The 12,505-nt window shown below is 42.9% G+C and overlaps 1 protein-coding gene across 7 annotated transcripts in view; it reads right to left on the bottom strand.

Moving 5' to 3' along the window:
• The window catches only part of NFIA (nuclear factor I A), a 338,556-nt gene that overhangs the window by 266,188 nt on the left and 59,863 nt on the right, over positions 1 to 12,505 (bottom strand). The window contains exon 3 of one of the 7 annotated variants that reach the window (XM_075003035.1): positions 7,599 to 7,932. The exons of the other annotated variants lie outside the window; for them this stretch is intronic. Within the exon in view, the coding sequence (XP_074859136.1) occupies positions 7,835 to 7,932 (98 nt within the window). The 3' untranslated portion in view covers positions 7,599 to 7,834. Of the gene's footprint in view, positions 1 to 7,598; positions 7,933 to 12,505 lie in introns of those variants that run through there. 7 annotated transcript variants of the gene reach the window in all.

Raw genomic sequence — 12,505 nt, 5'->3', positions numbered from 1 at the left:
AATCCTATGGCTGCCATGCCAAACTTCCTTTTTGTGGTCAATGGAGAAGCTATGTGGTTGGTCTCAAGCAGTCCAAGGTCTTTTTTTTTTTTTCCTGTGTTAAAACAAGAGAAAGTGGGTCGGTAATGCAGTTAAGGAGAAACCACAGCCAGCCCTCTCTGCTGTTGCTTTCCCCCTAAATGTGGCCTACAGCTATTCGGCTTTCCAAAAAAAGGTTTAATTTAAACCATACACGGTGCTGCAAGCTGCCACGTTTCCAAACTTCACATTCCTTTCTAATCTATGCACTTCAGAACTGACATATTCTCTTTGCCATAGTACCCAGACTAAATGCAATGAATAAATTATTGCTAACCAACTATTACTTGATTTGATAATAACAGATCTTTTACCACACACACACACACCTCATCCTGGGGCTAATATAGTTTGCTGAAATTTTATATTGCTTTTAAGGGACCGGATTAATTTTTTAATATCACAATCTGTTTTGAGAGTTTTTCTCCCCCAAGCAAGCAGTGCTTTTCCATGACCTAGGGACAGAACTTCAGCTGGTGTAAATTGACGAAGCACCACTGATGGCAACAGAATGATTCTGATTTATGCTAGCTGAGAATCTGGCCCATAAGCTCCATTTCCACAAGCCCATATGCACAGCAGGCCTGGTTTTTCATTCGTTATGCACCCATAAAATGTGCAGCGCAGAAGAGCACTTATTTGTTTGAAGTTAAACAAAACTCTGTGGGGCAGATCCTGCTCCCTTCTCTATGAGTGTGGAGTGTCCCACAGGATGGCAGCAGAACCTGTGAGGTTACCCTATATGCAAGGGGAGATTCTGGATAGCTCTGGTGTGGAGCAGAGTTTCACAGGCGCACCTTGTGCACCAGCACCAAAGGATCCACAGCTATGCAGATTCTTTAGCCTGGTCAGAAAAAGAGGTTAGATACTAGGGAACATCAGGCTGCATTAGCCCTTCAAGAGTAACATCCAGACCTCTTATTCATGTCCATGGTGCCTGCCTCAGAGACACTGGCCAAGCACTAGGAGCAGCTGGGGCTCAAAGTGCATAAAATCTGCTGGTATATGTTACCCGTGGGATATATTAATTTCTGCACCAATAACTTACTTTGATTTTATTCAGCTAGACTATATATTAATTCAGATCTTTTTTTTCTGTATTTGTACAGCAACTAGTAGAATGGAGTCTTGTTGCATGATTAGGGCTCCAATGCACTACAGTAATATAAATGAATAATAATAATAATAATAATGCTTACATTAATAGAACCTGATCCTTCCAGGTGCCGCACACCATCATCTCCTCCTGATTTCAAAGTACTCTCATATTATTCAGACACATATATTACTCTTTATTTGACTCTCTAAAATTACGCTGTCACCCATCTGCTGTTACCTGTCCAAGTAACAATGGAACCTTTCTGTGCAATTGAAAATTCCAAACTGAAACACTGAAGTCTATTTTGGTTATGTTTTCTGTGTAACCTATAAGCAACATCTAACTAGTGTTGTTACCTCACAAACACTACAAAATCATGAGTCAGGCCTTCAAATTCACTATTCACTCCAAACCCATGAGTGCTAGCATCTGATTACTGAGAAAAAAGAAAGACTTGAGATTCTCATGTAATCACCTATTTCTGGTGCTGGGACTTTAAGAGAAACACCAAATGTTGTGAGATTCACAATACAATGGCAAGAGTCAGCAACAATGTATATCTTAAACATCATTTAAACCAATGTCACAGTAATGTCAGAATTATGGCTCTACCTAAACACAGAAGGCCAGATCATCAGCAACTTTACATTAGTAGAGCTCCAATTAAGTCAAAGGCACCTCTTCTGGCCTAGAAAAATTGTGTAAGTTCATACAATACATTAAACAACGCACTAAATGGAGTTTTCTAGCATCAGTTCAGTGACCTGGGAAGAAATGGAAAGAACTTTCAAATAAAGCCCAGGGCTGTGATTAATATTTTTAGGGTTGGGATTTTCAGAAGAACCAAAGGGAGTTAGATGCCCTATGCCCACTGAATTTCAGTGTGAGCAAGGTGCCTGACTTCCATATACTTCTTTGAAAATCCCAGCTTAATTTAACAACCTTGATAGAAGCCTTTTAACAGACTGGCATGGTCTAAAAATTGGTACTAAATAAAAAAAAATGAATGCAACATATGCCTAAATAAGTTAGTGAAATATTGATATTTCATGTAAGTCCACACCTGAGTTGTTGTTGTTGTGGTTGCTGCTGCTGCCAGGATGTCCAATAAGGTCTGAATGATGACCAGATGTCCATTGTCTTCAGCTGTCCACCTAGTAATCTCCTATGATAGGGTATACAATGCCCTTGGAGGCCCCCAACATCTTCTCTAGGAAAAGTGCAGAAGAGATGAGTCCTCCAAGCTGCCTAGCATGGCTTCAGGGAAGCAATGAATCAGGGAAGCTGCAGGGAGCAGCCAATCAGAGATTTTCAGGCCTATATAAAAGGAGCTGCAGCACCAGATGAGAGTTTGTTGCTTCCCAGAGCTAGAAATGTGAGGATGGTGCTCCTGACTGGCTGCAAGGGCCAAAGTGAACAGTTGCTGTGAGGGAGCAGGGGCACAAGAGACGTGATCCTGGCTGGCTGCTGTGATGCAGACAGCACAGTTTCTGGCATGGGCTGTGGGGAAGTGGCCCAAGGAAAAACCACCATTTAGTCAGAGGGATGCAGAAGATAGCTGCTGTTTACAGGGTTCTTGGGTTGGGACTTGGAGTAGAGGATGGGCCATAGTTCTCCGCACTGGCCAGAGACAGAAGGGCCTAACCCAACAGGGGGGAGTTCAATTAGGTCCTAAAGAAGGGAGTTAAAACAGACCCAGAAAATGGATTGAATATTGAACTTCGATATGTCCCTGGAAGGAAACTGAACTAATAATGACTCATCTGGGATCAGCAAGGCCCAGAGAAGACAGAGAGTCTCCAAGGAGGAAACCTTGTAGGGCACTGCTCCATTTCAGAGCAGGGACTGACACTAGAGCAATCCCAAGGGGACTGCAGGTAATGAGGGTATCATGACAGCCCTGTTGGAGGGTCTGTGTAAAATACTCAGCCCAGGGAGGGATACACATAAAACCATAATCAACTGAAGCACTGTAATAAGCCTTGTTGATCAAACAGAGAATTCAGCCCAAAGAGAACTGCAGGAAGACACTACCAGCACTGTATCCCCTCGGAAAAGATATATTTCTCAGATGGACTGTGTGTAACTGAGATGGAGGGCTGAGTTTCTGAAGACCTAGGCTACGTCTACACTAGGCAATGTAACTCGAATGCACATACCCAGTTCTAGCCACTGAAATTGTGTAGCTAGAATCAACAAGTCTGTGCTCAGCTTACTTGGCTGTCCTTACTGAAGAAGGCTGTTGACACGAGAAATGCTCCCATCAACCTCCTTTACCCCTTGTGTCTTGTGAGGAGTACACAGGTAGACTGCAACCCGAGAGGTCGATTTCGCCCAGAAGATTAACCCTGAGTTGGTCGATCTGGGCCGGTGTAGACATAGCCCTACTGCAATCAGGGAGACAGAGTACTGGCACATGCACTTGGACAGCAGATGGCACGCATCAGAACCAAGTGACCCCTTGCCCATTACACCCCCTTAATGGAATAAGCTAGCCAAAAATGGCAAGGTAATACAGCATCTAGCCACATTTAATTTATCTTTGTATTTTGGTGAGTGATCCCAGGAAAACTGGTGTTTTTAAATGTCTGCATCTTTTTAGGGTAACTGGTTGTCCTTTGCTAGAATACCAAGGGCGTGTGTGTGTGTGCATTTCTGGAGAAGGACCACACTGCATTAGTGACCTGAAAGGTATATGTGTAACAGCTTTACATGTTTAGAACTTTAAACACCGTTTTAGAGTGAAATTCCCTTTGTTTCACTCAAATGAAACTCTACACTACACAAGAATGATGAGGAAAAGCATTTCTCCCTTCAATGCACCTGATGCTGTAATTAACATGAATAAGAATTAATGTATATGGATCACTGAGAGAAGGATAAATCCCTAAGTGTGTAACTTAACCCTATAAAAAAGCAATTCAGAGCAAAGGCTAAAACTAAACATATGGGGTGACCCTGGATTTAGAGAAAGTAATAGAGTTGAATCAGACCATTGTGTTTAACTCCTCTTGTACAGAAGAGGTAAAATTCTGATGTCTGAACAGATGCACGAGGGGTTAAAAGGGACAAGGGCCTTTTCTCTGCTCCCCAAGAGAGAAGTAGAGTGGGCCTGAAGCATTAAGTAGAAGGATCCAGCTATTGCACTCAGTGAACTTTGTAGGAGCCCATGGTGCTCCTTCCGTATGCATAAGTAACGTAACTGGAAAATACTTCATTCTGCTGCATGTGCAAGCAGGAAGGCCTAGGGACACTCCATTGGACTACAGAGAAGATCATGTATTGCGCTGTATGAAGATCCTTCTAGCATGTAGCCTGCAGTATGCAACCTTTGCAGCAATGGTGTGGAATTTTGTATCAGAAGTGTGCATGAGAAAATAAATACTGCACAATGTGCAGAAATGCTATAACTCAACTTTTTTAACCAGGACACAAGAAGCTTAGTTTATACTTGTGGATTTATAATGCTAATTTCACTGTAATAATAAGCTGCTTGTTTAAGAAGTAAAAATGGTTCAGAAACACAACTGAGCGTGTGTGTTGACAGAATGAAAACGTGGCCAATCAGTATTTTTTCAGTGCAATTTGGTAGCAGGAAAAATTGGTCCCATGCTGGGACACTTTATGCCAAGTCTTAGCCAGAACAAAATTTTATGGCTGAGTTCTAAACTCCTAAAAATAAGGGCTTATAATAGAAATGCTGACAGACCCTTAATTATAGCAGCACTAGTGGGCACTGCTGTAATAAAGCGCACATATCTTCCCTTTGATCAGTATTTATAGGATGCTTTAGAAATCATTGTATTCACAAGTGCATGCATGCTCACATAGGTGCAGTTTTATACGTTATAAAAAACAAAAACAAAAGAACAACCACCCAACATCAACAAAAAGGAAGTACAAAGTAGACTGTTAAAAAAACTAAGGGATTTACCTCCTGGTGTTCAAGCAGCATACCAACCAGAAGCTTCAGGCATTGACTAATGTTTTTACTCTTCCAGTTTGTATTAGGGGTTGGAGTTCAGTCTGGTGCAGTGCAGCATTCCACAAGACCTGCTGCCTCTTTAGGCAGGCGATTAATCACATGATCGATAGACCATATGATTAGGCACTAATAGCTGATAGGAGGAGAGAATAAACAACCATAAATTCGCTTTGTACTGAGTAATCCAAGTGTAAGAGAGGTCAGATAATGGCCACATAAGGTCATATTGCCTAAGGAGCCCATATGGGAAAAATGGAAGATACATACATTTTTAAATATGTTCAATGATTACTGTACTGCGGAGCAGGGCTACTTCTGGCCAATGCACCTCTATTATTCTGGCCTTATTAGGGCATATGGGCGCCTTCATACCTCAAATTAGTCTCATATTAAAACATTAGAGCCCCTCCCCTGACAAAACTTTATTATTGTCATAATTTTGTACAAACCACTCCCCTTAGTATAACTGCCATTCACAGGGTGATTCAGTCCAACAGGTTGTGAACAGGCTGGAAACTGGGTGTTTAACAGAAACTAAAGGAACGTGGAAGCATCCAGTCTTTGGCTTGCTGTTGTTATTGTTGTGTTTTTTCTCTGTAGTGAAAGCACTAGGAGAACTGTTTAATTTCTCCTTTCCACATTACTGCTGGGAGTTCTGCTGCTCTTATGAACTCATACCATCAAGACTGGATGCTCAGCATAAAAGCTTGATTTCAAAGGGTCATAAATCTCTTCCTCCTCCCCACCCCCGCCTTCATTCCCTTTCTTCTCCCTTTTCTAAGGCTCTTCCCTTCCCCTCACATCTCCTTCTCTGTGATAAAAAATGGTCTCTTCAGGACTCAGATTCAAACCAGGCTTATGGCCTTTATTTTATTTTATTTTACAGTAAACATATCCTTTGTCTCTGTCTGTCAGCAAACTCCACAAAAACACAAGTATGGCTGGTGAAACTAGAGGGGAGCTTCATCCACTCCATACAAAAGCAAGGAGTTTACAAACTCTCTCAATCCATGATTGTAAACAGGCAAAATAAACGACTTCTTATCGTTTCACTAAAAACTGTACTGGAACAAAAAGCCACGAAAGACTAGCTTGGTAAGAGATAGCCAACAGTTGGGTACCACTGCTTACCCAGTGACAGACTTTGTACACCACTTTTATATGCCAAGTTATAATTCGGAAAACCAGTAAACTTTACCCCTTTTGGTACTCCGGAAAAGCATTTATCCCGCTTCTCAAGGAGATAACATTCTTGGGATGCAATCTTAGGGTAGGTGTACACTAGCCCGGAAGATCAACCTCGGTAGAGATGTGCAAAATTGACCTCTCAGGGATCACAGTCAACTGCTGTACTCCTTGCAAGACAGGAGAAATAAGGGAGGACAGCAGGAGAAACTCTCCTACCAACCTTCCCCTGTCTAGACAGCCAAGTTAGCTGACTGAAGATAAGTCTATTTTAGCTATGCAATTGGTATAGCAAGAATTGCATATCTGCAGTCAACCTTCTTAGTCTAGTTTAGACATAGCTTTATTTTGTTACTTCCCAGCATTAATGACGGGTAAGAGTGACCACGTCTAACCAAGTTCTTCTGTCTTGTTTCATTTATATGTAGGCATGTTTGTAGTCATGTAGTCACCAAGTGCTTTGACTACACAGAATGTCTAAATCAGGTCATTGTGCCTTATACTACGACATGAAGATGCTGTTCAAGTCTGTCTGAAAAGAGAGCTCTGTTTCAGTTACCATGTGTGTTCTTGACTTTCAAAGTGACAGCAGGTTATGTGCTTGCACAGTGTAGAGCAATTCAAAATCTTTGGATTGCCAAAAGAACTCTACAAGCCTGTGAGTCTGTGAATGACCAGGCGTCTGTGAATGTGTGGGGAACTCCTATGTAAAATCACTGCAGTTTTACCAATTCATTTTTTATTTTAAGAGACATTTCAAACACCTCATTGAGCCCCTCACTCATCTTTTGCTGAAACCACCTGATGTGGAGTTCTGACCCAGTCTTGGAGCTTACTGAGGACATAGTTCCTCCACTTCTACTATGTACCATAGTTAAATGTCCTTTGACCCCTTCTCTTCTGAAGGAATCAATTCTACCTTTCCAAACAGAAATGCCAGCTGTTGATCTGGAAGGTCCCACGTGCACAGGAAATACAAAAAGAAAGGGCCCATCCATAATCTAGAGGTGGACAATTCTTGAATGGCTTCACGCCAAACACAGACAAAACCTAACTGGTTTGACTGTAAGTGTTTTGGCACAGGGATGGTATCTCCTTATTTATTCTGCAGAGTACCAAGCATACTTTTGGGAGCTGCAGTGATAAATAAATAAATAAACAAACAAACAAATAAATAAAATATTTGCTTTGAGCTAACAAGATTGTCTTTATTTAAATATTTTCATTATAAAACATTCTCTTTGTGAAACGACAACCTCTCTTCCTCCAGCTGTAGGATGCCACCACGACAGTGATCTATGCAGAGACCCATCAGGCTATGTCTACACAACAGGAGTTATTTCAGCATACTGCAGTATCCCGAAATAGCTGCCCACATCTATGCAACACAACTGTTGTCTTTAAACAGTTTTCAAGATAATGGGTGCACTATTCCAGCATCTCTGTACACCTCATTGTAGTTCAGCAAATTTACTGCCATGGCGTCCTCATGGGTCTTTGGCTCTATCCATGATGATAACCAGAAGGCTGCTTGCATGTGTGTTCAGTGATGTGAGCCCAATGATCACAGCAGACTCCATGAGGCCTACAAAGACGACAGACCAGATAGAGATCGAAGGTACCCGGCCAGGTTTATTGTAGAGCAAAGTACAATAACAGCTGTCAGGAGATTTTACTGAACCACCGTGCATATGTATGTGCCACAGTGGGAATGACACAGTCAGTGGGACATTTCCACTGCTCCCTAGGTTGGACAAAGACTGTCCCCCCAGGACACCACTTTACATACCAGTACTAACAAATCACACCTCACTGCAGATATATCAAGTTACCACCCTCTGACTCTGCTTAGATACCCCCCATCACCCTGTATCTCGTGGTTTGATTAGATCATCTCTTATCATCATGCTGTCATTTTAGACACCTTCCTGAACCTGGGTCTGTATCTGTGAAGAGATGGTATCAAGGTCTCTTTTAATGAGCTGGTGGTACCTTGTGATTTCAACTTATGACTTGTACCAATTCCAGTTCTGCACCAATTAGTGTTTTGTACTTTCAGCCCTGTTTTTCACAAGTTCTGTTACGAGGCTTCCCGTTTACTCACAACTCAGCTTTCCTTTATGTTAGCCATGTTTTGTTCCTGCCACATGTTGAAATAGCCTGTTTTGAAATCTACTGCAAATAAGTGACGCAATTTGCATAGTGCAAATTGTGCTACTTATTTTGAGGTTAGGGCTCCGTGTAGACATAGCTTCACTGACCAGGCACTACCTTCTTCAGAATGTGAAGAGTCAGGCTCAAATGCGATGACTGAACAGTTCACTTCTCTCATATATTTGTTCATCTTTGCATTATTTGTAAAAGCATCTGCTATTTTTGCTGTAAAGTCAAAGCCATGCGAAATTTCTATACCCACTTCCTTGGAAATAAACATTTATAAGCATTGCTTTTTCTCAGCCCCCTAGTACAATATCTAGCTTATCCAGCACTGTGTATCTCACACACACACACACACACACACATCTCCTAGAACTGGAGGGGACCTTGGGAGGTCATCTTGCCCAGTCCCCTGCCCTCTTGGCAAGACCAAGCACCATCCCTGACATCTATTTGCCCTAATCCCTAACTGGCCTCCTCAAGGATTGAATTCACAACCCCGGGTTTAGCAGGCATTTTACCTCGCTACAATTTAGACAGGCAGTTGTTACAAATGCATTTGAAATAAATGATAGAATTTATATGTATGTTCACATCCTGCTACCCCCGTGTTTAAAAGCAAAGGGAGGAGTGATTCTGCCATGTGAAATCTCAGAAGATCTTCAGGGATGCTGATATTTATTTAATTAATTTCCCTCCCCAACTTACACAGTGGGCCTGTATTCAAAACCAGGCATGAATAATTCAGATTTGAAAACCGCATTATTACAAAAGATGTCGAATTTCACACACTGTCAGCACTACTAAACTCCACAGCCTGCTAAACCTGAGACACTCTTGCCGTCCACATCCCTCAGTGCACCCCCAAAGACAGCACTGGGTAAAACCTTTTAGCCTTGCTACATGCCCGGAGTGTCAGCAAACGTGTCCTCTTGGGGGACTGATGGGGGGTGGGTAAGTTCCAGGGTCAAGAACCATTCTCTGAGAGTGCAGGCTTCTACCACAAAGAAGATACACAGGGCTCCACTTTGGCTCAGCTTTACACACCAAAACCTGTGGAAGCCTGTGCAATTTGTGGCACACAAATGGAATATGCTCCATACAAGAAGTAGGAAGGCAGCCACATCCCTCACTAGCTGAAGCTTCCAAGTGGTCTTTCAGTACACATTGAAAAAGGGGCTTCACTGAGATGCCAGGGCAGCCTTACAAGATACCTTTCAAGAGGAATTTAACAAGCTCAGTGATACGTACTATAAGCTGCGTCTACACGTGCACGCTACTTCGAAGTAGCGGCACCAACTTCGAAATAGCGCCCGTCGCGTCTACACGCATCGGGCGCTATTTCGAAGTTAACTTCGACGTTAGGCGGCGAGACGTCAAAGTCGCTAACCTCATGAGGAGATAGGAATAGCGCCCTACTTCGACGTTCAACGTCGAAGTAGGGACCGTGTAGACGATCCGTGTCCTGCAACGTCGAAATTGCTGGGTCCTCCATGGCGGCCATCAGCTGGGGGGTTGAGAGATGCTCTCTCTCCAGCCCCTGCGGGGCTCTATGGTCACCGTGGGCAGCAGCCCTTAGCCCAGGGCTTCTGGCTGCTTCTGCGGCAGCTGGGGATCTATGCTGCAGGCACAGGGTCTGCAACCAGTTGTCAGCTCTGTGTATCTTGTGTTGTTTAGTGCAACTGTGTCTGGGAGGGGCCCTTTAAGGGAGCGGCTGGCTGTTGAGTCCGCCCTGTGACCCTGTCTGCAGCTGTGCCTGGCATCCCTATTTCGATGTGTGCTACTTTGACGTGTAGACGTTCCCTCGCTGCGCCTATTTCGATGTTGGGCTGAGCAACGTCGAAGTTGAACATCGACGTTGCCGGCCCTGGAGGACGTGTAGACGTTATTCATCGAAATAGTCTATTTCGATGTTGGCTGCACGTGTAGACGTAGCCATAGTGTCCTTTCAACTGATAAGGATCACATGTCTGATCAATGTTTCCTGCTGCAGAGGTGGAATTATCAAAACAATCACTCAGAAAACATCAGAGAAGAAACCCTGACCTCTCAAGTTGCTAAATGTTGTCTACCAGGCTCTCTTACACTTTTAGTTCATGCTGGAACTAATGACTAAACTGAACTGAGCGCACTTCAGGATCAGGCCCCTGTGTATGTTGGACCCAGTGATTTTCCCAAACTGTTATCTGATGGCCAATGCAGGACCCAGCAAAAGATCATCTGTCATTGGATGAAAGCAAACAGCAGAGGGAAAGCATTACATAAAAGCACAACTATTCATAAGAGTGTAGAAAGCACCACTAACACTCAAGGATTTTAGCATATTTGAGACATGTATTAATGGCCCAAGGCAGACTACAGAATGGCCTGGTATATTAAAGAACTGCAACACCTGAAAGTACTTGTTCTGCTCACATTTAATACAAATGAAACAATAAAATCAAGCAGAAGTTAACACAAAGCAGAATCTGTTGGCAAATATCTCCCCAGAGATATTCATATGCAACTTCCACTGAAGCCAACTTCCACAGGTATCACGCATGTCTTAAGACAGAATCCAGCCCCTTTTACTTTAAACAAGATTTATAAAGCCTGATTTAGGGGTGAGGTCCAAAAATCACATTTTTTACAGAGAAAAAGAAGAAGGATGAGGCTAGGAGATCCTGAGTGGCCCATAGGAGATTTTGGGAGACTTAATGATTTAACTTTGAGATCTTCAGGTGAAAGGAATTACAGACTCATAGAGTATTTATTCATTATTGCTATTAGTACCTTCAAATGAGAAGTTGAGCAGGCTACACTCTATTAAACAGACATTCCCATCCACAAAAAAGCAGCCCAGCAGGACTTTAAAGACTAACAAAATAATTTATTCGGTGATGAGCTTTCATGGGAAAGTTAGTCTTTAAAGTCCCACTGAACTGCTTTTTTTCTTTTGATAGTATATAGACTAGCACGGTTATCTCTCTGTTACTATTCCCATCCATAGTACCATGGATGTAGAGCTTAACACAAAAATACATACCGTTAACGAAGGTTTTTCTTCCTTGTGTATTCAAACATGCTTAGATTGACACCAACAGCCTCCTATGGTAGAAAGAATTATTCTGTTTGCATCATCTTCTTCATCTGCTGCTTTACTAACACTAAAACAACGCAGCAGGAGAAGGTTTGCTGATCTCAAATGCACGAACGGGATAGATGAGAAGTGCATGGCACTCTGCATTTCTGTTTGGCTAGCAGAGGAACAGAGCAGGAGAGCAAGAGGCCATCATTTTACAGATCTATGAGTTGCTTGCTTGGCACAAAGTCATCTGCTTCCTATCCTTTATCTTAGTCCATGACCTGCCTTTGACTCATGATCCATCAAAGAGTAAGAGAACATACTGAACAGGCACATAAACTGCAGGTGTCTGAATCACACCAGGAGGCAATCCTCCATCACTGATTACAAAGCCCAACTTAATACAGATGGAATTTGCCCCTGTGCAACGGGGACAGTGTAAGACTTAAGTAGGACAGACACTCGGCACCAGCTGCAGAGAGATGAAGTATGTGGAGACAGTGTTGGAAACTGAACTATTTGACAAAGGGCAGGCCTTTTGCGCTAGTCCAACGTTGGACATAATCAAAACTGTCGTCGGACAGCCAACGTTCTTGCCACGTTGAAGGGTACTCTGCAATCAAGAACGCTAGGTTATTCTAGCTAGGCCCTTTAACTCTTGGGAATGAATGGAAGTTCTGGTGTTCTCCGTGTGGCGGTAGCATATAAAACAGTCACAGAGAGAGACAGGAAGTCTTCCCACAATACAAGCAAGTGGTGTGCAACTTCAGGATTTCTATTACAATGCATCTGGGATCCTCAGAGGTGGATTTGTGGTTTCAGATTGTCAATACCCAGCTACGTGTTTAAGTTTTTACTGCCCAGTGCTCTCTTTCTCCTCTATGCACAAATGATTCTGGAGGCAAACTGCCAAAGGAAACGAGGCGGGTGGGGGGGG

Source organism: Carettochelys insculpta, chromosome 9 (assembly GCF_033958435.1).
Source record: "Carettochelys insculpta isolate YL-2023 chromosome 9, ASM3395843v1, whole genome shotgun sequence".
Taxonomy (NCBI): domain Eukaryota; kingdom Metazoa; phylum Chordata; order Testudines; family Carettochelyidae; genus Carettochelys; species Carettochelys insculpta.
This window is presented reverse-complemented; position numbering and strand designations above follow the sequence as displayed.